This window comes from Colius striatus, chromosome 1, assembly GCF_028858725.1.
Source record: "Colius striatus isolate bColStr4 chromosome 1, bColStr4.1.hap1, whole genome shotgun sequence".
NCBI classification, from domain to species: Eukaryota; Metazoa; Chordata; class Aves; order Coliiformes; family Coliidae; genus Colius; species Colius striatus.
In genome coordinates, this window is record NC_084759.1 from 63,342,651 (window position 1) to 63,369,694 (window position 27,044).

Here is a 27,044-nt window from a genome sequence, read left to right on the forward strand (position 1 = left end):
GCAAGGCAAGAAAACATTAACAGCTGTACAGAAAAAAATACTTAACAGTACAATTTATGCACCTACCCAAACCTGATACGATGCAAAAAGCCAGACTGAACATCATAAAGAAAAATCACCAGTTCTTCTCCATTAGAAATTCATTGAGCCTTTAATGAAAACTGCAGTTGAAGAAACTCAGGTCATCACAATTCCTCTCACCTTAAAATAAAGCAAACCCACACTCGAAACCCAGGCTTTGACAAGAAACATTAAAAAGTCAAAAAATATGGGTGAGGTTTTGTCTAACAACAGAAAGATAAGCATAACACAGGAAAATAAAATCTGTGTCTATCGCACTTTTATTAAGCAGTTAGTGATCCATTTTTAGGCCCAATTCAGCAAACAAGGTTAAAAAATGCAGCAAAACTTGCAGCAACTTATCTCAATTAGTAAAGACAGAAACCACTGAAGAACTATTTATGAGTCTGTTGAATTGAGAGGATGTTGATTAAATATAGTGTGGGCAAAACCCAGACCAGGCTTGTTTAAAAAAACCCAAACAACTCAAGCCAGTCATTCACACTGCTGGGTTGTAAATTAACTAACTGCTTCCAAACCAAAATACTTAATCAATTCACACCTCAATACACAGAAGCTGTTTACAGAGGATGAGGTAGAAAAAAAATGTTTTAAAGCATGATAAATAATACATTAAAATATAAAGCGTACAGTGAAAATTTCACTTGAACATCTATTTGATTTAGTTCTAAGCTACTAAGACTAGAAAGGGGTTGGGAACTAAAAAAGCTTGTAAAAAGGAACTCTAAAACCAACAAAAAAAGAAAAAAGAAAAAAAGATCACAAGAAGCATATGAAGGCTCCTGGAACAGGAAACATAGGGAACATTTCGGAAAATTAAACAAGGGGCATGTAGGAGTAATTACAGTGATCAGTTTACTGAAAAGGAAAACCATTCCCATAAATCACTTTTCCAAATACTACAAAGAGTCAATGAGACTGAAAAGCAATTCACTCAAACCTCAAAATGCTCATACAACATATAGCTGACTTTCTTAATGTCATTGCTGTACTCGGTACATGCTTCGATTCACTTAAAAAAATATATGTAGGTATTAGAAGGCAAAACCCTACATTCTCTGCATAATTCATTTATGAAGTTTAAGCAGCAGCCCACTGTGGAGTCCTTCTGTAGGTAGATTGTGAACAGCTGGTACTTCTCACCAACTTTCTGCAGAAAGCTTCTAAATTCTCAAAAGACAGTCATGGGTCTTCAGGATAATGCATGACCATTCTGGATTGCTCTCAGTCACTGTTTCCATTCCTTAATCTGGATCAAGCAGAAGCGTCACTGCCCAATTTTCAGTTAATGCACGTACAGAAAAATACAGTTGTTGATTCAAATATGGGTGACGGTTCAGATATAAGATTTCAAGAGAGTTGGGAAAATAGGACACATGTAGAACTTCAAAAATTGTACTTTCTTCTCAGGTCTGAGCAAGATTGCGATTCATCTGCAGATGTATCAGCACAAACTCCTGGCAGTGGTATGATTTACACCAAAGCAAGTCAGACAGTGCTGGTGTCTGCTTCATCTACACTGGAGTTCTGCACAGCAGTAGCTGTACCACCACTGGCCAAAATACAGAATAGGTAAGGAACATGTTTTAATAGCAAAAAAGTACCAGGAAACAGCTCCACCTTGCAGTTTTCATTAAAGCTATGAATGGACTAACTTACCACAGAAACAAGTAACACGGAGCTCATTAGACACTGCCTCATATTAAACTGTCCTCTGCAGTTGCAGAAGTTTTCTTTTTAGGCCACACAAATTCCAAGACAAAGAAATGGATTATTCACTCTATTTAACCTTGCTAAAGAACACCAGGACTACCACCCAAGGATAAATCCAGTACTCCGTCATGACATAATACCTTTTTTATTACAATATCCAAAAAACCGAGTATGCAAGATTTTGAGATCTCACGATCCCTTCTTCAATCTCAGGAATGTGCCATCTAAAGACTGTATATTTAAACCATAAAGGAGTTTAAATGTAAAGAAAAGAGAAAAATGCATTTTCTTCATAAACATTCTGTGTGTCTCTTCCTACCAACCACACCATCCTCTGTAAAACCCGAAGATTTCTTTCTGTAAAGCAAATATATATATATATATAGTGTTGGTAGCCCGCCCCGTCCCAAGATCAGTTTTTATTAATCTTCTGTATTAGTGTCAACAATCAGCTACAGATACATATTACTTTGAGAATTAAATACATAATCGTTTAATTCAAACAAGCAGAAGGGCAAGAGGAAAAAGCATTATGTGGATGGCACATTTGGTTGTAGATTACCAAAACATTCAGCCTTTACAATTCAATGTTTCTTTCTCTAGTAATCAACTTTCAAATAAAATTTCTCTTTGTTGCAATTACAGACCAAAATACACTAGATACTTTTCTTTTACTACAATCTTACCATAGTAGTTTAAGAAGTACTATTACAAAATGCTTTTAATTAGTGTACTCTTTACAAAGAGTCAGAGAGGCAATGTAATAGCAGAGTACAGTGTAAAGAGTGCTTCTAGGAACTAGGAGGTTTTGTAATACGCTACTCGGTAAGCGATACAGCTACAGAACTCACAGCCACAACTGTTACATCTACTCCCTCTCACTTGAGCAGCTGCAGCTTCAGTGCATTCAAACTGTGCCCGATGTCTCTGAACGGAGAGTTCTGCCTGCGTGAGCAATCTGAACAGATCAATGCCGGTTTGAATTGAAAACGCCCCTCCTTGATCTGAGCTAACTATGTAAACGTGCACAGGAGAGGGGAGTTTTGAACTCAGCTGGGAAGGTGAGTGCTCGCCACGGCCACCCAAGGGAAAGTCTCAACCTGAAGAGAGGTGGTCGGAGATTAAGAGAACTGGAACACAAAAAGAGGCAAACAAAACAAAACAATAAAAGAAAAAGAAAAAAAAAAAAGACAAACAGCAACCGACAGAGCAAACACTTTAGAAAGAGCCTATTCCTTAAGCCTGCTTCAGATATTGCTCTGCTCTATAAAAGTGAATTTAGGACCTAAGGCTTGTAAGTTATAAGAGGCCCAGTTGGCCAAAGTCCATCTTCAACGTCACTGAAGTGCTTTCACAAGATATAGCTTTTCCCCGTGTTCACTGGTGAAGATGGGAGCCTTTTTGTAGTGTTCCACCAACTCATCCATAGTATTAAAGCGACGCTGCCCAATACAATAGACATTGTCCACGAGCTGCACCTTGAAATGTTTGTTCTTCCCCGATGCCTTTAGAGATACTGAGAAGTCGCTGGGCTGTTGAGAAGAATTCAAAAAGAAGAAAAAAAGAATTACATAAGTGAACAAAATGAAGGCGTAATTTTGTGGTTTCAGGAACAGACTGTGTCATATAGTTGATGGTAATTTATGCTAGTCTTTGTTCCACAGCTCAGTGCTTTAGCTACTTAAGAAACCCAATAGTCTATTATTCAATAAATAATTGCCATCATTATTAACGTGCACAGTTAAGTCAGTTAAGTGAAAGCTCCCCAGATGCACAGCCTGAAGTTGCCAATTACATGACTAAATTGCAAATATTATCTTAGTTACTCCATCTAGAAGCCTGGGAATGTCAAGGAGAAGGGAAAAAAACTTTCATCATGTATGATTTCCTTGGTAGAGTCCTGGAGAAAACACAATTAGTGCAATATTGCTTGGGCAAGATGAAAAAAATTCCTCATATCTTTTTTTCTAGAGCCATGACCACTAGAGGGCCGTTCTTGCTTTGCATTGCAAAAGACAAAAACATTCACCTTTTATCTTCACGACCACTTGCATGGGGAGTAATTTCTCCTATTCAGTACATCTTTTTTTTTTTTTGTAACAAAGATAAAAGCTATAGAATAAAAATGCAGTACAAAATCTCACCATCAAATCACCACCCATGAAACACAAAATTTAAAAACAAATTAAGTTGTTCTGGACAGAACAACTTCATATGATAGATCTCCTTGCCTTGGCAATTGGTTGCTTTAATGAAGCAAGTGCTGACATTGAAACAGCTAGGATGAGATCATTCTGCTTTCTACACCACACACCACCATAGGAGGGTAAAAAGGACACACTGTCCCTCACTTCCAGCTGAACTCCATCTCTAGCCATCAACTGCTGCTGACTGGCCAGAGAGATGGGAGTATAGGCTTTGCATCACCAGAGATGACTGAAGGCAGGCATCACCAGCCGGCAGGGAAACAAACCTACACCAATTTGTCTACACCAAATGAAAAATGATAACCAAAAGGCCCTTATTTAAAATAGAAGAACTTACAAATGAGAAGCTCATCATCTGAACCAAACACGTTTAAGGAACAAGAAAAGATGTTGAGACAAAGGTTTTTAAAAGTAACTGCAATAATCACATCCTGCTCAACAAAGTTTTAAGGTTCTCTGACAAAGTACAGTTGTTCTCAGCCTGTCAAAACTGTGAGTTTTCTTAGCTCTTTGTATCTGCTAAGAATTATTATTTCTAGACCAGAAAGCATGCACTAATGGCACACAGAAAGATGCTGGAGTAGGTCTTAGACCTCTGATCTACTGTTCTGGTGTCCTAGGCATTGGTCAGATTTGTGAGGTGATGTACACAATACATTAAATATTTTTCCTGCCATTTTTTATTATAACTTTAATGAATGAGCAACCTTCTGAACTATTGTCCATTCTTCCCAGCCTCAGAGCTGCAAATCAGATTGATACATAAACAGAAGACATTATTACTGTTATTTTCTCCAGAATATGTTACAAAGTTTATTCTTTTCACGATGGGATTTGATTTTAAAAAGGAAAAAAAAGCGGAAAGGCTGATCTAACTCCTTTGAGAGCCATCATCCGGCGCAAAGAGATGGAAGAGCTGGAACAGCTGTTGCAAAAATCCCGAAACCCTTTATTGGCCTCAGCATAATAACTTCTACAGGATATAAGGACAAACAGCAAAAGCAACTGGGCTTGCATTTGTTTTTATTTGGGTTCTTTCCCACTCTAACAAACATGCAAATTGGTTAAAAAGACTATTAAAAAAACCCCTCTAGATAAACTATTGCTCTTAACATTACCGTTTCAAAGTATGCCAGTTTGATGCAGCTTGAATTGCTTCCCTGCTGTCCTTGGATTTGCTCCAAGTCTGTTTATTTTATTTACTGTTTAAGATATTTTGTTTCAACTGCTGGCCAATTTTTCTCCCTTCTCCTTCTTAAATTAATCATTGCATTTGGCTGTTTGCACTCTAACTTTTTCCAGGAATAAAAGTCTGGAACCAAATATACACCAAATAAGGGCACAGCAGAAGACTTAATCCCTGAATTCTATAAAGAAGTTGATGATTCTGCAATAGAATTGCAGAGTACAGCTTTGTGGCAGGGAACTTGTGAACATTCCTGCACTATCATAACTGAGAAGACCTTAACCTGAAGTTAAGTCAATTCCTAAACCAGAACACTGAAGATAGTCTAGGTGGAGTACTTTGAATTGACTCAGATTCCTTCATTTTCACTCCTGCTTATGACTAAGATGGCCATAGGCCAGCTAGTGTCTACAATATGTGGAAGACAACAGGTAGGAAGACACTACTTTAATTTTACTTCTTTAGTTAGGAACTTCATTATCTTTTCAAAAAAGATGGAAAACTATCGTGGAGACAAGTTACAAAGCCATATAATGGAAAACAAAGGAAACTAGGCAAAAAGGTACCCTCTTGAGAATCAAACAACAATTTTATCACAAATGGCAATGTTGGGAAAAATACCTCTCTCAGAAAGCTTTTTGCGGATCCTGTAACTTAGTATTTTCCCCTTTTGGTCCAGTTCCACTTGGCAATGCCCTTTCTCCATGAAAGACATTTCTCATGCACTCACTCTTCAAATTATTCTAGACCCTTCAAGCTCCCATTTGTGAGCCTGCCCTGGAGCAACTTAACTCCTTCCTTTTCCATAGCCGGCTTTTCTCTCACTCCTCCTACTCAGTTGTCCAACCAAAAAAATCAAGTAATAGCTCAAAGATTTAAGGTCAGGATGGATAGAACTATCTGTGAGGGTTAAAATTCCCCTTTTTTACCCCTTCCACCTCATTTAGATACAAATAAATATCCTTCCTCTCTCTGCAATGGTCATTGTGTTCCAAAATCAACAGTACACAGGTAAAAACCATGAATTGTCTCCACCAATCTTCAAATACAGCTCTAATAAGATTTCTATTCTTTCCTTTAAAATAAGCCACTAGGATTTTTCTTTAAGCCTGTTTTTAAAGATAAACTTTCTCTCCCTCTCCACTGCTCTCGTCAATCATAGCATGTCAAAGAAAATGACAAATGCTTCAGTTTTTGAACAGTTGCTACATTTCATTGCTTCTATCCAACACTTGAAGGATTAAAACATCAGGAAAATATGGGACACCCTGAACACTACAGAATCATAGAATGGTAGGGGTTGGAAGGGACCTTTAGATCATCTAGTCCAACCCCCCTGCAGAAGCAGGTTCACCTAGATCAGGTCGCATAGGAACATGTCCAGGCAGACCTTGAAGACCTCCAAGGAAAGAGAGTCCACAACCCCTCTGGGCAGCCTGTGCCAGGGCTCCCTCACCTGAACAGTGAAATAGTTTTTTCTTATGTTTAAGTGGAACTTTTTGTGTTCCAGCTTCATTCCATTACCCCTTGTCCTGTTGCTAGCTACCATAGAAAAAAGGAATGTCCCAACCTCCTGACACCCACCATTTAGATATTAGATATTTGTAAATGTTAATAAGATCTCCCCTCAGTCTCCTCTTCTCTAGACTAAACAGCCCCAGTTCTCACAGTCTTTCCTCCTATGAAAGATGTTCCAGTCCCCTGACATCTCAAAAAGCATACATACTCTTGTGCCTCCCCCTTCTGCTGTTGCTGGACAAAGAACACAGAAGCTAAATGCAATTTCAAAGGACTGGCACAGATCCAGTCGCACCTACAATCCCAGTATCATCTTAATACATCTACAATCATCAGTATCATCTTAATAGTATACCCTGCAACTCCATTTAGGATCAGTAACTGTAATTTGATAGCTGTGACACTATTGGCAGAAGATAGCCATTACTTCCTAATAAATAATTGCTCCTGAAATTGTCCAAAAAATTACATAGCTCATTCATGCTAAAACTCAGAAACTGGACTGAGAAAAATCACATCTTCTCTGCTTCATGAGAAAAAAATCATAGTGCTATGAAGCAGTGGTATTTGTCTAATCACCAGTTTCACACCCACTCACAGCAGAGTGCATGTGGGGACTGCAAGTTCTAACAGAAGCTCCCTTTGAAGTCCATGGGTGTCTGCAGCAGAGGATCTGCTCAGAAGCTAGAGGTGCAGTGTGGTTAATCTCCCTCGTCACTGGCCACAAGCTATTCCCGCTTCCTGTTAGCCACAGCAGTAGTAGGCACACTTGTTTCCCAGGGTGAATCTGAGCAAAAACTACTCTTTTTTCCAAATTTGCTTCTCTCACAATTGGAATCTTAGATCTTCAAAGCATGACGACCCAACCCAGGTCAACAGTGTCAGCCAAGACTTGTTTGTCTTGTGTTGGGTACTACACAGAGAGAACAAAAATCTGACTGCTAAAGAGCCTGTAATTCAAAAAGGGTAAGAAGTGGTTGTACAGAGATTGCACAGATTAAACCTGCATTATTTGTTCAGGAGTGCAAGTTAAACAAGACAACAAACTTGTCAATTGAGCAACAGAGAGAACAAATTGGGTAATATTTTTAATTTGATGTTCCACATCAGTCTCCTCCATTACCTCTTCAAAACTAAGGTGGCAAAACTAAGTAAAACAGTTGGCAAAAACATTACCAGTAGGTAACTGTGCCTGTTACATAAACCATGGGCTTAAATGGTTCAAACAAGTTTACGGTCCTATTAATAGTATTTCGTAATTAACAAAGATAATCAGGCTCCAAGCTACCTGTCAAAGTTCATCTCAGGATATTCTCCACTACTATGGCTGCATCCCTTAGATGTAAGTACAACTGAGAAAAGTTTTGGCTAAAGCAACCTAGCTGTGAGGCAAACATCTATTAAGTTAAATATGGAGAAACACTGTAAAACCTTCCAACTACAAAAATTTGAAATGGCGACACATGACAGTTCCATCAAGTGAATACAGAATAATACAAACCTTCATCTACCCAAGGAGAGCTTTTTATAGCTCAGTAATGCGCAAAACTCAAAGAAATCTAAGGAAAAGTTTTATACAGATGACTTTTTGTAACTATGGTGATAGAAAGCTATAGAAAACCCTAAAACAGGTAAAAAAAAAAAATCAAGCACAGGATTAGCAGGATAACTCAATTTTATCTATAGGTCTTTTTAGAAAGGAATAACCCCTGCATGCACAGCTTTACTAGGTGGGCTTGTAACACAATGTAATGGGAAGTGCTGGTCTGGTGGGAAGATGAACAAACTGGAGAGCTGACAACTTCCCTTTGTTCAATCTGGTCTCTCTAATCAAGATCTTTCCCTCTGATCGTGCAGACACTCTGGGTAACTTTCAGTCACTGCGTGAGCAGCCTTTGTAGTTAAGCATGCGAAATATGGCAACTATCAAGAATTTAAGAGTTACTTCTGAAATATTTCTTTGTTCCATAAATAATAAGCTTGAAAGAGATCTTTTATTATCTTTTTTTTCCCAACTCTATCAAGTATGTCTATTCGCTTGTTATATCAAACCTGTCACTTCATAAAAAAATACCAAAACACACAACAGGACAAAAACCCAACTAGCAATTCCCAGTGCTTTTATAATTCACATACACAAACAAATTATATGATAACATGATATATATATATAAAGACTAGGGTAGTAATAAGTTCAAGATATGGTAAAATATCAACTTTCAAGTAGTTCCAAGACAAAGGAAAAGTATTTCCATGAATAACTACAGTTTTTCTCATTGTTCAAAAAAAAACCCCAAAATATGGGATCTGCAAGACCAGATCAAGATTAGAAAAAGAAAAAAGAAAAAAAGATTAGTTCCTCAATTCAGCACATTTTTGTGTGTGTGTGTGCAGTAATATGAATTGAGTAAGTTTTCTGGTATTCCAGTAAGTGTTAGATGCTGGAAACAACTTGAAGATCACATTCTGAATGAAAGTTTTTGTGCTCCACAAGCAACAATTTCCCCAGCAACAATGCAGGCAGCAAATCTGAAGCTGCTTTGCATACAAGAGTGTTTAGTGTTATGATGCCATATTAAATTACAAGGTTATTGTGTCCTTTCCAGAAAATTCATTTACTCCAGAGGGAGACTCTTAAGAGCAAAAAACCCCAGTGTAGCATGGTGGTCACTGTGACATGGTGTGTACCAAGAAAGGCTATGAAACTTTGTACTATAAGCAATGTATTAATTTTTAAACTGTCCTTCTGGCACTTTCCCAAAAGACAGAAGAAAATCGATAGTTACTGTCTGTCTCAGGGTAACCCAAAATACAGTATCCAGATCTGAAAGTGAGCTTGTACCTGCTGGACGGACACACCAAGGGTACCTGGCATCCAGCACACCCCGCTTGGCACTGTCAGACAGGACACCACCTTGAAGAGACAGCTCAACTATTGTAATTTAATGACTGCCATAACCCTCTGGTGCCTTTCTACATTTTAAAAGAATTTATGTGCCACCTCAGTCTTTTTGTCTGTTGACTAAACAAACTTCATTCCTCTCAGCCATTTCAAGTTAGTCATGTTTTCTAAATTTTTATTTTTCTTCCTGTTCTTCTCTGGTTTATTTTATTTAATCTCTATTTTTCTTCCTGTTCCCCTCTGATTTATTTGTATTTGCCCTCATTTAGTGACTACAGTTAACTAAGAGGAGAAATAGAAACCCGGTAAACTAGAGCTCCAAAGAAAGGGTAGCTTGACAGCTATCATGTCTTGTGCAGTGCAAATTCATCAAGGAAAGATGCCTGTAGTTTAATTAGACAATACTGTATCCAGAAAAAAAAACCCACTCAAACTTGGGACTAATACAAAATTGTATTTTGTCAATGACGTTACAGGTGATGTAAAAATTTCAGGGAATAGGGAGAGTCCTAACTTCCATAAAAATACTTATAAACTACTAACATTTTCTAAATATTAGAATGTAAAGTTTTATTTGGATTTAGAAAATCCTACAGAATTAATAACTTCCTTGTCCTTTAGCTGTTGTTCTGGCATCCCTAGAAGCCATTTTTCATCTCCCTTGCCAAGAACCAACATGCCAGTCAATCCCAAATTTTAGCATAGCATTTGAAGAACACACAAAGTGAAATTGAAATCCGAAACATTTAGTTGCTTGTCCACTAAAGCATGTCCCTTAGTATGCACCACCTAATGCATATGCCTCAGTACTACCTCAGATTTTTACTACATTCTTCTGAGTAGCTGAAATTGTAACTTAGGAAGGACAAAATCAGCAAGCGAAATGTGAAACATAGTTCAAAAGAAGTATCGGGAGCTAAAAGGAATCTTTACCTCTAAGTTTGAGTTTAGGCTTAATAATTCCCCTTATTTAAAGAAAATTCTTTGTTTTTTGGCATGCAGTCATGACACCTACCACTGACGAGGTACTGAAATAATGGACTGGAGGCCTGACTGTTCCCAGTGATGTCCAATGATAGGACAAGGGGCAATGGGTACATAAGAGGTTCCAAAGAAACACAAGGGATAATTTTTTCACTGTGAGGGTGAAGGAGCACTGGAACAGGCTGTCCAGTTGAGTTGTGGAGTCTCCTTCTCCGGAGGAGAAAAACCCAGCTGGATGAGTTCCTGTGTGACCTATGCTAGGTGGTCCTGCTCTGGCAGGGGAATTGGACTAGATCTTTCAAGGTCTCTTCCAACCCTTAGGATTCAGTGATTCTGTGAAACAGTATACATGAACAGCATTCCTCCAATTTATAGACAATTATGATAAAGAATATCACAAGTTCTAACGAGAAGTGATATAAGCTTCTTCTGAAGATGTATGAGTCAAGGCATTTTTTTAAAAAAAATCATATTATAGTTCAAACTACATGCAGTTGACACTGCTTTAGATTTTCTTGGCAATCTACACTGTAAACCACGATTGCCTGTGGGCATAGGGAACCTGATACAAATACAGTGCAGAGATAGATGTCTGTAGCTGTATAAGGTATACTTATTTTAGTAGTAACATACACTACTATACATAACTATATTCATTTTGATTTTTTTAACAAAATACTTAGATGGAGATAAACGTCAATTTGTCTGCATCGAATGGCCCTACAACTGAAACAACAAATGCAGAAAAGCCCTAATCACAGATTCAGACTTTATCCCCACCCCCCTACTCCCTTTTTGGGGTTTTTTTTGGTAGCTTTTGAAAGATGTTTGAGGGAATTATTAAAATCTGTCACCTTTCCAAAATCACAGTCATGGGATAATTAAATTTTGAGTGGGTTAACTACGAGTGCTCCAGACCCAGCATACATGAAAGGCCCTTTAGTCCAATTTTAAATTTGAACTTTCAGAATTACAATGGTTCCTAAATTAGCAGTACTCACATCCCTCTGATGTCATCAAGGCTCAATTTACAAAGCATACAAGCTGCTGATTTGAACCTCTCCATTTTTGTATAATAATCTTAATTAGATGGAATAATAAATTACCAAGGCCGTATCAAGGTAAAGCAAAGCAGAAATACGTTAACATGGGATTTTAACCAATTGTTTAAGGAACTATGTTATTATGCAATTGAATGCAGAACAAAACTTACCAATGTAAAGATCTCATTTGAAATGAACTTTAAAATCAAATGAATGACTGAATTTGAAATTTGTAAGGAGTATTTTATCTTGTAGCACCGAATATTGGTGGAGGATTGCATATGAGGAACACCTAAGAAGTCAAATTGAAGTATTTACTGAAGCCTGAGGTATTTACTTGCTTGTCCACTAATTAAGAAACGCTAGATAATAGAGACCACAGCTGTTGAATTTCAGTGTAAATGTCACTGCATTTCAGGGACAGACTGGTTCTCGCAAGCGTGTTGATTGGTAACGCCAAAGCATTGCTTGCTTCTTTAAGGGTGTAAAGCCCTTTACTACAAGATAGGGAAACTATTGACTGTTAGTGTGCTAACCCACGCATTGGGTCTTACAAAGACTGCTGGCAGAGTACCACTTACCGAAGATTCACTGTCTCTAACAAGGAAGTCTCCTTCCACTCCCCTTTCGTTCAGGGCACATTCTGCTTGGTGTCGGGTAACATTCCCGTAATACCATTCTCTTCCAGCAAACCGTCCAGTAGAAGATGGTCCCGTGTAGCTTATCTGAGGTGGATGGGAAGCATTAATGGTAGGACCATCGCTAATGATTACTACATAGTTTTTAGGAACAAGACCAATTTGCCCTCTGGAATTTTTACATTTCCACCATTCTGGGTCGTTTTCCGGCTTCTCAATGACTTCCATCGTTTCCCCCTTTTCAAAATTGAGCTCTTCTTCTGTTACGGAGCTGAATGGATACAGTGTCTGAACAACATGGAGTACTTTGGTGCCCTGGCCGTTACTCATGGAAGCGCCTTTCCTTAAGCTGAGAAAGCTGGGTGAATCTGCGGTCGCTTCCTCAACCTCCTCTACCACATAGTTCGAAGGAAACCAGCCAATCTGTCCATTGTAGCTACCTCTCCACCAGCCGTCGCTGCACTTCTCCATGACAATCACTCGGGACCCTTTGACGAGGGACAGTTCATCCTCCCTCTCGGCAACGTAGGCAAATTTCACATAGGCTGGAATGTTAAGGTCATAAATCCGGTCAGCGCTGCTGCCGTTGGACGGGTACTCTGCGTCCGTGCTAGGAGTGGGAGAGGCGTCTCTTGCACTCGTCTTCCTCTTGGTTTTACCCAGACCTGTTAAAGAGAGAAGTGTAAAGTGGTCACTCGGAGTGCTTGTCCTCAGGTTGCAAATGCAAAACAGGTTTCTGCACTGCTAAATGGAGATATCTTCTGTAACACTACATAGTCAGGAAACCTTTAGGAAATTATTTTTAACATAAAGCTGATGCACCATTAGAAGAGCAGTTTGTGTTATTATAATGGCTCTCTTCCCTTCCCAGAAGTATCAGAGTTTTAACACACTTAAAACCAGTGGTTTCTTCACGTTGAGAACAGCTAATCACTGGAACAGTTGCACAGCTTGCTGTTATGTCTCTTAAAAATCCAGACAAATGATTGTGTTAATTTTTGGGATGACTTTAATCTGTCTCAAGCAAAGCATGAAAGAAAACCTACAGAAATAAACTAGCACAGCAATAAAAGCTTAAGTTTCTCTGCAGACTATATTTTGCTCTCTTCATTTTTCAGTCCCCAGGCAGCTACAGCTGCAACTCCTTCCAACTGCAAGTCCTTTTGAAAGCCACACATCTACTTTTTTGTCTCATACTATAAAAGCATACACCTGATGGTGAGGAAGATCATTTGCATACATTTCCTTGTAATCTGTAGATTCTGATGTACTGTCATGGCTTTAATTATAGCATTAAATACAATGTACAGAAGGAGCAACAATAACATTAAAGACATAACTTTTTTTTGTTTTCTTAATTAGAAGAACTGTGTTAATCTCTGTTTAAAAATAGAAGAAAAGTTGTGCAACACACTGGGTGTACTTTGCAGACTTTTGTAGCAAGGACTGCTTAAGCTTATATATAAATAGAAAGGTGAAGTGAACAAGTAGCCCTCTCTTGTGAAATCGACTTAGAAAATTCCTGTAAACAAAAGCTGAAGTCTCAGTATAGAACAAACGAAGCAACACCCAAAATGTCATGTAGGGGACAGAAAGCAAAAACCAACATAAAAATAGGAGCTTCTGTACTTTTCTCCATGCTCCCAGAGCTTTGCTGGCAGGCAACAGATTCATTTAAGACACAAGTACACGCTGACTATGGCACATTGCGGATGCAGGAAGCAAAAATTAAACAGGACTTTGCTTTTATTTCTTCAAATAATCTGACAAAGGTGAAATAGCATGCATCTCCTTCTATCAATTAATGACTATTTAATCTGGCCACTCCATTTTTTTAATATATAGATATATATATCCATGCGTATATATAAAGCTTTTTGTTCGTTGCAAAACTACCATGTTTACTTCATAGGGTCAGCTGTACAGTACAAACAGCACATGGGAGACCACGTAGGGATTGTTAACCAGAAGGGTTAAATACATTCATTAATAAAGTCTTAAGGTCTCAGAAGATGGCAGAAAATTCCAGTGATCCTAAAGTGTTTCCTGACCTTCCCCAACAGCTCCTTGCTTCCTGATGGAGTCTGCTTACATCCTGATGTCATTCTAACTACATAATTTTAGCCAAGAGCTAGTGGTTGAACTTTCAGGCAAAATGAGGGAGAGCAGCTTATTGTACTAGGAGAGACAATCACAGGAAAAGAGTGTCCAAGCAAGCGCTAATAGGGAGCTGGCCAGGCTCTAATCTTTGCCAAGATTGGAAATTTTCATCAGTTTAGGGATCATTTTCAACCAAAAGACACTAATGTATTAGAATTAGGGCATTACATTAGGGAGATATAAACAAACACAGCTTAAGGGTTTTTCTGTTAGGAAAGGGGGGAAATTACTTGTTGCAACTACTTCTTTTCCCTGAAGTTGTATTTCAGCACATTCACTCAAAGTCCTACACTGAGAATGAACCTTGCGGATGAAAAGCTTTGTAATGGAGACATGCAGCACCACTTCTTGGAATTACAGCAGAATTAATAAAATAAAACAAGCAGCAGATTATGAAAGTAGCTGGCCAGGAGAAAACTCATTGAAAATCAGAGCACTATGTGGGATGTAGTGTGATAAGAGGATGCCATAAACTGAAGTATTTAGAGAAATAAAAATGTTGACAAACTTCTGAGAAAAAAAAAAAATCTTAAGTCTGATAAAGGTGTCTTGATATTCAGGAACAGGTTATCATTCAGGTACTTTTCTTTCACCTGGAGTTTCCTAGCTTGCATCTTTTTCCACAAATCTTCCAATGCTGCGTCTGACATTTCAAATGTTCCTTTCTATTCCACCTCATTCAACACAAACCATGACAAAGTCGGGGGGGAAAAATAAATTAAAAAGTCAGAAACAGCACTTTTTTCCCTTATCAATAAAGGCAGTTGAAGCTCTTCAGTTCAAGCTTAACACTTAATCAAAAATGTTAAGGCAGATAGTATAGTAATGATTAGCCTTTCGCAACAGTGGCGATGTGCACCAAAGAATGTGCTTCCAGCTAGTTTAATCAAGGTAACTTAACTATGCAGAGACCCATCTGCAGCCAAGCACAGCAAAGGGCAAGCACAATATTATCTAATAGTCATTTTTTTCTGTGAGGTTACAATATTCATAACTGCATCTATGAAAGAAGAAGAAACAAGTTGTTCCATGAGCAGAATGAAGGAAATCTGTTCCTGTTTTTTCTACTTACACCTCCTGCCACACTCCTCCTTTGCCTCCCTCATTTCCTACAGGATCCACAACAAGCCCCCTTACCATATGACTGCCTTTGCATTCTCAGGTCCTTCTCATTTCCTCAGCTCTCCACTGCAATCTTCAAACTGCCCTCAGTATACTCCATCTTCCCTGGTGTGGTCCTCCCTGACTTTGTTGGGCTGGCCAGTCAAGCACAGGGCCCAGCATCCCGCTGCCTTTCAGCCCTGCCTGGACTGAGCAAAGAACTGGGATTGCTCTGGCTTCTCCTTCATCTGGGGCCACCAACAATGACCTTCTTGGGCATAGAACTGGAAAAAACTCGTTAGTTTCTCTCTGCCAGTCTGTCAAGTTTGTTTAGAACTGGCTGGGTTATCGAGGGTGGACAGATGGACGGACAATGACAGCTGACTGTGACAGCATGACTAGTGTAAGCTTCATTTCCTTAGGAAACAAGTCTAAAAACATAATTTAGTAGGATGGATGGACATAACTAAACAAGAACATAGTTAGGGTAAATATAAACTTTGTATATATCTATAAGAAAAACCACAACTCCTTTTAAAAAAAAAGTACAATCTACATGAGTCATCGCTGGAAGAGTACACACTGTCATTAGTTGCTATTAACAGAAACGTTTACTTTCTGCTGTTTCTAAGGGCATCTCTAGCTTTATGTCCAACTGGAATGAAACTCATGTAAGGAATTTCATGGAAAACAAAACATTCAAAGACTTAGGGATTCATATTTGAAAGAGTCAAATGTAATTGTGTCTGCAGCCAGAATTTTGGCATTTTTCTTGCTTTGTTCTAATGAAAACTTATCTACTAGTGAAATACAGCTGTATTTTCCCATTATGACTCATTGGCTATGGCTCATTTGAAGCCATAATCCTTTGTGATAAAACTAGTTGTCATAAGGAGAAACCGAAAGCAACGGATGAGCTTTCAAGTGATGGGAAAAGAGTGGGAGCATAAGCATTGCAAAGCAACAGAAAGGCTGTTTTATGTTATGGCGTCTCGTAGGAAGTAACACTGTTTGCAGGCTTCAGCTGACCCACGCTAAACTAGTTCATTTTCATTCTTACAAACAAGTTGCCAAGTGATGCAAGTAGGTTTAATTTTTAGGTTGAATATATTGCCGAGACAAAAAAAAAATAAAAGAGGGTTAGTATAATTTCCAGAGAAGGGATCCCACTGTAAATGCTCCTTCTGTTTGCAGTGAATGAAATCCTCTGGCCCTGAGGTTAGTCCTAGGGAGACTCAGAAACGTGCCTCTTGCATCGCTTCGTGCCCTCTTCCTTTCCTTGTTCAGTTGCGGCTCTAAAGAACAGCTTGTTTTGAGAGCAGCAGGCTAAAGGAAGACTAGTTTCCTATGTATTTGCTTCCTGTCTCTTAAGTCCCCATTGTGCAAATCCCAGTTTTGCACCCTTTCGTTACCAGCTTGTCCCTGTGAGGACCATTCCCTTTATACCCATAGGTCCTTCAGCTCTCACCTCTAATGCCCCCCACCCTGCAACACTTCCAGTCTTCCCACTTTGTGCTCCTTAAACTCTCCTTCAAAATGTCTTGAGCTCCCTCAACCCCAAACTTAACAGCAGTGGAATTTCTTTCTGCTCACTCCCTCTCTGGCCCGACTGTGGCTGTGATAATGCCAGTTCCCCTACCCATGTGCCATGCTGGCCATGCTCTTGGCCCAAAGCTTGGCTGCCTGTTAGACAGCACAGATGGCCTGACTGTCCAGCCTTCTCTTGCTAAAACTGAAAAGGGTATTTCTCTCTCCTTCTTTTGCCTTCAGTGAAGAAGACATTGCATGCCGCAAGGCTACAATCTTTATGAAAACTGGTGTTTAGGATAAACAAGTTTTGTTATCTTTAAAGCCTTATCCAAATACATACATTACACTTATAACAGAAAGGGATTTTTTTGACACTATTAAAAAATTGTATTCCAGTTGATAATTATGTTTAACATACTACCTTTATTAGAAAAATTCCATTATGAAACAGATGTATTTTCCTAATTTTAGAAAGAATTATTTGGTGAGTCTTTCTATGCTCCTGAGAGCTAGTGCCCTTGCCTGAAAGTGATGAGTTACCACAATTTGTATTTTAACTTATTCCCAGAGGTGAAAGAACAGATTCACTGATGTGGCTGTATAATGCACCTCCACAGTCTTACCTATACTCACATTTCTTTTATTAAGCTCTATTTTAAAATAACATGCACAAAAACACTGAAGATATTTCCAGTGAAATTGTCTAGCAACCCTCCCTCAAGACTGCTTCCTAAATTTATTACATTTCATATGTAGCTTAACTTTAAGCAGACTAAATACAGCTACATTTCTTTTTCAAAGGAATTTAAAGTTTATTGACTTTTCCATTCTCCTATCTATTGTACATAAAAAAGATTGTCAAAAACCCCAAACCTATTACTGAAAAATGGTTGGCAGGTGAAACTAGTGTCATCTGAATTCTCTCAAGTCACCTTTTCTATAATCTTCTCTGATTTTAATGCATAAATCATGAGCAAAAATACTTTCTGTAGCTTACCTGCACATCAAATCAAACTCACAGGTCAAAAAAAAAAAAAAAAAAAAAAGTCTTTTAGGAAAAAAAAGGTGCAATATATGAAAACTATTGCTTTGAGAAATCATAAAAGCAACACTAAATTTCCAAAACAGAATTCCTCATTCCAGAACTCAGTGAAAGAGAGTGTGTCACTAAATATGCCAGACATAATTGCTTAAGAAGCCCCCAAGAATTTCTTATTAAAATATCAAGAGCAATTAAAGGACACTCCCCTACACAAGCATAGACACACACACACACATATAAGTGACCTTTAAACTGTAAAATACACTGCAAAACCACTAACATGTCTCAATATGACAGAGTTCTTTGAAACTTCTTCCCTTTTAAAGGACTAGATTTACCATTAAATGATGTCCTTCAAACATCCTGTATCAATGTTGGAGTAACTAATATTAAGTCTAAATATTAAGTGGAAAATATAATAAATGCTCCTGAGTAATGATGTTACATTCCCTCTCCTGGTGGCAATTCAGAAATAAAATTATTTTATTAGAACATTTACATTTCTTAATAGGTTTTCATAACAAGTTAAAACTGATTTTTCTATCACATATTCAACCTTTTATGTTTGAAATTAGTTTTCTATCAGCTATCTATTATGACAAAGCTGCAAAAAATTAAGGATAAGGGTCATCAAATAAATATCTTGAATTAACAGTACACTAAATATTGCCAACTACTTTGTTTCATAGTCTGTTTACAAAAACACAAACATCTTTTTCTCAATTAAAAAGCTAAATTATGCTGTATCACCTACTCAAAACACAGGAACTGATGCTAGAGCTGAATAAATAGTACATTTATATACAAGTCAAAAACAAAGATAGGTAAAAAATTGTGTATTTCATTTTTATCTCTCTAAACTAAATCTTGTAGTTGGTTTTATTTTTAAAATCCAGCAGAAACAGAAACATGATGCTTTAATCACTTGCAAAGGCAAGTAAGGTTAATGAGGAACCCAGCTGCCCAAATTGTCTTGCTCTGCAATCAGGTTAGTACCCAAAAATCAACCTGCGTTGCACAGTTCTGTTTAAAGCTGACTAACTGGCATGATTTTAGTGAGAGGGGCGCAACTTTCGTGCTGATATTGATGGGTGAGCAGAAGTGCAGTAGTGTCCCTGAGCCCCTGGACACAGTGCTGGGTTGTGGTTTGTGGTGCTGAATGCCTCCCTGCTTACAAATGATAACACTCTTGCCCAACTTCCCAGTTTGGACTTGATGGCAATGCCTTTCAGTGTGCTACTTAGCTTCAGCACTTGTGTTCATAGCTATTTGGTATCAAGCCGACTCTCATACGAAAACAAAGGTATTGAAAAGTGGAGGAAAAAGGGAGAAGGTTCCTTCAGCTTCTGCCTTCATTCTTATACACACTGCTACAACTCTCACCCAGACTGTCAAAGCACAGGTTTTAAATGTAAAACCAATAAGTACTAGAAAATCTATTTATAGGGAAAAAAATAATTAAAAAGGATCTTTCATTGGCATTTTAAATTACCCAGTAACTGAAACTTCTTTACATTACTGATTATTCTTCTCTGATTTAAAAAAAAAAAAAAACCAAAACAAACCAAAACCAAAGCAGTTACTTGTAAAATTTTTTACACAATTATAATGCCTCTCAATTTGTGTACTCTCCTTCAGGAGTAAAATGCTTAAACAGTACTACTTGCTTTGTGGTTGAAAAAAAATGAACATAGAAGCCACAAGAGAGAGCGTTAAGAGCAGTAGGCTTTTTATGAAAATATTTTCATTCTAATCAGATTCCTAAAGTAATGTTTTTATTATTTAAAAAGAAATCCATTATGATTCAAATTGAAACAAAATGCTCAAGAGCTAAAAAATTTAACATTACTATTATCTATTAAGACAACTTCCATTAAGCTGCTGAAACATTGAAGAAAACAATTTTGAGGCTGATACATTTAAAGAAGTCAAAACAAATGAGCTGGAAGAATTCCTAGTATAAATACCTACAGCAAGAGCTTGTTCAAATACTGAATATTAATAGTAATTTCTAAAAGACTTAGAAAAATATTTTACAAGAATTTCTGTGAAGTTTAATATCTGATAAAAATTTGAGAAATTCATTTCAGCTGAGAAGAAAATATATTTCACACAACAGCTTTCCTAGTTCTAAAAATCTTCAAAACAAGTAATGAAAAATTCTCCTTCAATTGACTTATCAAATATTTTGTGTTAGATGCAAAAGAAACAAGCAGGTTTATTAAACTCTACATCTACTTAAATGTAACATTTAGTCACTATTTTAGCCAATTTTTAAGATACTTAAAAGCATACTTAAAAGTTTTCTTCTGCATTTTAATGGAATTGCAATTTCATCTGGTTTCACACATATGCAGTTAGAAAAAAATGATCCTTTTCTGTTTACCAAATAAGGTATTAATTTCCCAGTACTAAGGCTCTGGATTATATTGCAGATTAATGCATACAGTTAATAAGAATGCAAAGTGTACAGTGCCTTTTTTTTAAATATTAATAAAACAAAAAAATTAAAAAAGAACTAATTAACTACTCAGGAAAATTCTTAAGGAAACCATAAAATGATGCAAATTAAGTAATTAATTCACCCAGTAGAGAGATAAACACATAACTTCTTGACAGTTGGAATGTCCAGATCAGACATTCATTTAGTTTCATGTTATTTATTATTACAATTTTTATAATGTTAAATTAACTTGTCTTTGCTCCTTTATTAAAAAAAGAATTCAGCAGACTGAAGTTTCTTCTGTTACATAGAATGAAAGACCAAACGCTTCTGCACTTTTTCAGTCTGCAACCTCCCACTCCATCTCCCTCATCCACCTACACATCCAGTTTTAAAATGAACATTCACAGGCTGAGGTCCACATGCGATAGTTAGGATTTTAGAAGCCATAATTCCATCAATACTACTCATTAAAGGACATTGCTATAAAACCCAGAGATCTCCAACTGCATTTTCGTTACAGAAATGAAGCTTTACTGTTCTATTCATGACTTTTTGTAAAAAAAACAAAAAGTTTTCATTTCAATATGAAAAAAAGCCACACTAGAACAAAAGAGAAAATGGAAACTCTCTTATATGTCACATTGAAATCCTGACACTTTGATAACCAGGCTGCTTTATCATTGTGTTTTTCAAATATAGGAAAAAGTAGTGTTAAAGCTTCCCACACATCAAGCACTACTTGGTATGGAGACTTCCATAAAGAAATCAACTCAACAACCATATTAAAAACAACTACTGACTTATTTCTTGTAATTTAGACTATCTTATCAAATTCCAGTACCAGATGAGTTTCCTGTACTCAGTGTTTTAGAGCAAGAGGTTACAATGAAAGATGTACTATAGGGACAAAGGCAAACACATGATCGGAAGGCTTCCATCAACTGCCTCCCATATATTCTTACCCCAAAGTCAAGTAGATGAAGTCTTACCAGAAAAATTTTAAATGGTCTTGGGATTTTAAATCCTCTATGGAGTAAGAAAACTGTTGTCTCAGTCTCAAATAGAAAGCATATAAAACGAACAGGGTTTCCTCAAGCTCTGGGGTTCCAATTTCTGTCTACAAATTTAAATTCTAGACAGCTTCCTTTAAATACAGTCTTTGCTTTCAAATAGCAATAATTTAAAAGATATTTCCACCTACTTTATAATCTTATTAATGATGCTCTCTTGATTTTGTAGGATGCTCTGATAAGAAAAAAAAAAAACCAAACTAGGACTACCTTAAACCTAAGGCTGCCCTATAATTTTAAGAACAGATCCATAAGGTATGGGCAGAAGGCACGGTGCCCCTCTACGACTTCCCAGTGCTTTCTGTTCCCTTGATGTAGGGAAGGAAAGCTACATCATTTTGCTTCTCCATCACAAACATAATTTTAACAAAGAAATCCCCAACATGCTTGAGATGCTGCTGTCTACCCTAATATATGCTGCTGTCCCTCAGTAAGTATACAATAGCTTATGTTCCCCTTCCTCCTCTAGCATTTGATGGAAAGATTACTTATGTTTAGCTTTCATTTATATGAAGTAAAAGAGGTATACAGGACAGCTTGGGATACAAATCCAACTTGTTATCATGTACTCAATGTTTATTATTTTAAATAACACAGCAAGTACAAAGTGGACTACCTGAATGCAAGATGATGACCCTACAGTTACTTGCAGATTCTTCCAGATATCTGAGATAAAAATTAATTCTATTTTGGATATATACAATTATAGCACTAACTTGGTTTTTTTTCACTTTTTGTTTGCTCAAATTTGCTCTCAATTCTGTATATGAAAATGAAAGGCTTAATAGGTGTTATAAATACAGATGGAAGATCAGATCATCAAGCCCAAACCTGAACAGATAAATTACAAAGCAGCAATTATACAGCCCCTCAACTCAAAGAAATGCATTAGAAGGTGGTGATGCAAATACTGACTGCAGGGCAATCTCTTGGCATCAAATAGCTCCAGAGTAGCTGGCCATGTTACATTCAGCAGGAACTGTCTGAAGCTATAGGCTTTTACTCCACTTAGCCCCTATGGTCACTAAGCACGGTGTAAAGCCTTGGTAATTCTACCATAAGGTCTGAATGACAATGTTATACTATACAAAAGCTTTCAAACATCAAATACCATGTTATAAGAAAATTACCTTTTTTGTTTGTTTGTTTGTTTCCCCCAGACGTCAGAACTCCTTAAAAGCCTGTCATAGATAGCACTATTTTACTCAAAGCTCCTTTTAGAAAAGAAATCAAAGTAAATGCCACCTTTTCTTTACTAAATTTCTCTCTAAATTGCAATGCCCATAGTTCCATTAATCAAGGGCTTTCATGTTATTTGCAACTACATATGCAAAACCAGACTCCCCCCTCCCCCCCATCACTAAAGGGGAAATAACAAGGGAAAATGGCTTGCCTCACTAAACAATTCATTTCCTCTGAGTTTTGGCTCACATAGCAAAAACCCAAAACCCCACAACTCACATACAAGCTCAAACAATTTACTTCTGTTGATTAAAACTCAATAAACAATTAGTAAGTAATATCATAATAAATCTGGCTCCTGTTCTAGAGAACAACTTCCTGAATAAACTAAAAAAAAAAAAAAAAAATCTTACAGGTTGTAAATTGGTAGAGTCCATATACAAAAACAGCAGCCTTTTCACTACATCAACATACATTTTTTTCCCCTTTCTTTTTTTTTCTTTCACTTTCCACTTCTTTATTTACAAAGTCCCAAAGACTGTTAAACAGGAGTGATGGCCATGATTGAGTAGTTTAGATGGCCCACAGTCAAAGTTCTAAATAACTTTTCTGGTGCAAAATTCAGATACAAATAGTCACCTGGTAGAAACAGTATCCTCAAACATCCACCTAGCCAACCTGATCACCCTTTCACATTGAGAGCAGTGTCTGTCCAATGTTGTTTGCCAAGACTCGAAAACACACTTCTCAGTAAACAACAAAGTTTAATCACTCTCTAAGAAATCCACCTCTGCTATTGGAACCTTCCTTAAAAACCACAGAGGTGGGCACTTTCTCTCACATAGCAGGTTCATGCCGGGTATCTGAATACACAGTACACATCTTGATTCCTGCTTTAGTGGATACATGCCACAAAACATTTTTGAGACTTCAAAAATGAAGGAAACTACCTCTTTCATGTTCTAAGACAAAGTTCCATTTTATTTTTTCACATGAATGCTAATGTAGAGATTTGGTTTTCATGGTATGAAAGCACGTCACAGAATGGCCACCTATTGTTCAGGCCTTCAAGAAACCTAAGAAACAGAAAGCAATGCAACCTGAGTGGAATCACAGAGGAAAATAAAAAAAAAAAAGAAATAAATTTAATACTCTGAAAGACCCTGGAAAACTAATTGCTAAGATAGTCCAGGGCCTCAAAAAAGGAAAGATCTAGTAATACCGAAAGAATTATTTAGGGATGCATATGGAAGGAAATACCCACATCTACATGAGAATTCTTTGGTGATTCTAGGATAGTAGAAAGAACTGCTGCTGTCACTTTGGTATAAAAAAACTTCTTGTCCTTGGAGTCACCAGAATTCTTTGGAAAACAACGTCCTCAAGAGTACATATGCAGGCTATTGATTTTTGCAAGCCACATTAGTCTGGTCTTTAGAAGGGCGACTCCGCTATACACACCAAACAAGGTATACAGAAAACCTCAAAATCAGCTACTGTCAACTGTTTCTCCTCTGCTACCACCTCAATGTGTCAGGATGTGAAGCTAAAGGAGAGGACATCACACAGAGAGCACAAAGACCACATCTGCTGAAGAACTGTAGCTACTGCATCCCCCTATAAGCATATGCTCACAGGAAGAGTCCAATCCAGGCAGCAGGGTGCAATGCAGTGACCTGCAGCGTGGCCCCAATTCTGCTGCTTTTGCTGACTTTAGTCCTCCCAGAAACCTGAGGGAAAGGAGGACAGAGGGGAACACAATGCAAGAAATCCAGTACAAGACATGACTTGGGAAAAAATGTACTCTATTTTCACTGCCTCAGAAGAATAATTATCAGATTGCTTAAAGGATTTTGTTCTATGGAAAAAAATGAAACATCAAAAGAGTTGAGGGTTCAGACACAAACTTTTAATGCTAAGAGAGCAAAGGGCTCTGCCTCTATAGCTGGAACAGGGTCTAAGAAGACCAACCAGAAATGGAGTCTCTCTCTTTAACAAGGAACAATTAAAACACCTTGAGCACTAATTTTTGGGCTTGCTCTAGGGCCAAACATGGCTACTTGTTGAAACTGGCTCAGAGAGAGGCAAAACCAAGGGTCATAGAACAATAGAATGGTAGGGGTCTTAAGGGTGACAGCTGAAGGAAGTAATATCACCAAAGATCAGTACACACAGCCAGATTTTTTAAAGACAATTCTTTTATCCCTTCAAAAAATAATTATGACTAAAATAAAGGCTCAGTCCGCAATCTGTAAATGTAAAATTGTACCTCCAAGCGCACACACACACACACACACACTGCATAGGAAGGACAGAGAAAACTATCTATTACATAAAACTAATAATACAATATAAAGAACAAATTTTTTCACTCAAAGTGAACTAAACCCAGCAAGATTTCTTTACTCCTTCAGCCTTGCAACATTTTACTGCATCCATCATGTTAGAAAAACCTGCTGAAAGGTTGGACACATCAGGGCTTCCATTATATGTTTGTTTCAAACTCTTGAAGCACCAGATCTTTTAAATAATCCACCTCAATAAATCCACATATGACAAACTTTCAGCAGAATATAACACATGCTATTGTAAACTGAAAAAAGGGCAAACTTCCGCTGCTGTCACTAGCTAGCACGGGAGCTCAGGAGAACTGCATCAAGCTGCAGGTTCTGCTTTCACTGCTGCTTTTGGTTTTTCACCTTAGATCAGATAAAGTACTTGATGCACACATCCAGCAAAAAATCTTTTATCAAGCAGTAAAAGAAGCATTACCCTGTACCTTGAGCTTTCCAGAACATTTACTAATTTTCTTTGGTTTTACTTTTTTTTTTTTTTTTTGCTGCAGGTAACAAAAAGGCATGATGTTTGTGTTTTATTTTGTTTTGAGGTAGTTTTTTTGCATTTGTCTGCTCTGCAGTTTCTGGTTTTTTTCCCTCTTAAGCACATGTTCCTTCAGAAATTACAACACGGCATTTTTTTTTAAAGTCTGATTTTAGTTTCACGAAGCAGAGACTTCAATTATTAATGCTATTTTGACTGAAAACAGTTGACATGCATAAAGTTATTTAAATTTTTACAGGCATACAGTAGGTCCATAACCATAAATTTGTGAGTTTGTTTGCATTCTGGGTAACTATTTTAACATGCATAGTAGTAACACTAACTCAAAATGAGTATTTTCGTCTGCCATTATGTATATATCAAATTTGATCGTGAGATATGAGTATCTTTTTCTATTATTTTCCATATGCAGAGCTAGTGCTATGGAATATGTCTCTAGATCTTCAAAGATCATCAGTGAACTGAGAACAGCCACTTTAGCTAAGCCTAGGTTTCGGTGATGATAGTAAGGCTGATATGTTTCCAGAAAGTAGCAAAACATTTTAATTCTTTATATAAATCACCTGCTACCACTCCAGCAGTATCAGCAACCAGCTCCTAATTCCAGACACTGTAGGTGAAAATGGAAGAAATCTCTTCCCTGGGTTTTGAAACCAGGTGAGCAGCTCCCATTTTTCCTTTCTCAGCATCTAATGTCAGTAATCCATACAAACAGACTGACCTATTATTACTGTAAAGATGGAAGAAATGCTATTGTTCCAGTCTTTTCTGTTTTCAAACTAGCAAAGACACCACATCTAAACAGGAGTCGTATCTGTGTCTCTTACTACCACAAAACCATGTTCCTCAATTTCATTTTTGGTGAAGAGTCACCACTGTTGCCACTCTGCCTCACAAACATCCTTACTTTGAGCAATGCAATTAAAAAACACGATCAAGCACAGCAGAGAAAGTGCTTTTGCTGAATAAATGCAACCATGGAATAAGCTATTTTCATACCCAGATTCTAGGAAATTAAGCAAGAACTTGTGCTTTATATAGACTTCAACTACTTCCTCTCTGTAAAGATGAAAAATTTCTGTATATCAACTGCTTAAAAGTATCAATATAGACAATTTGTCCTCATTCAGTCCTTCAAGAGACAATAAGTGTGCCACTACTGTCACACACACAATTTGTGACAAGTTAGAAAGCTTCAGTGCAACACCAAATGACACAGGAAAAATACTTTTATTTGTGTTTAATTCCTACAAGGGGATTTTACTGCTAAATTCAACTAGAGATGTTCAGCTAAACGAAATACTTCATGTCACATCTTCTTAGAAAACTTTATATACGATACATAATTTAACAAGTAGCTACACACTGTAGAAAGTTCTGAAAGGTTGATTGGATATTTT

At 37.4% G+C, this 27,044-nt stretch overlaps 1 protein-coding gene across 2 annotated transcripts in view; it reads right to left on the minus strand.

Annotated features, from left to right (window-relative positions):
• Positions 1-318: 318 nt before the first annotated feature.
• NCK2 (NCK adaptor protein 2) overlaps positions 319-27,044 on the minus strand; it is a 90,632-nt gene continuing 63,906 nt past the window's right edge. The window contains exons 1-3 of one of the 2 annotated variants that reach the window (XM_061997352.1): positions 15,570-15,821; positions 12,216-12,937; positions 319-3,326 (exon numbers count right to left, since the gene is read on the minus strand). In XM_061997352.1, coding sequence (XP_061853336.1) covers positions 3,132-3,326; positions 12,216-12,937; positions 15,570-15,588 — 936 coding nt within the window. In that variant the 5' untranslated portion in view covers positions 15,589-15,821 and the 3' untranslated portion in view covers positions 319-3,131. Of the gene's footprint in view, positions 3,327-12,215; positions 12,938-15,569; positions 15,822-27,044 lie in introns of those variants that run through there. The other variant, XM_061997343.1, reaches the window with a different exon arrangement.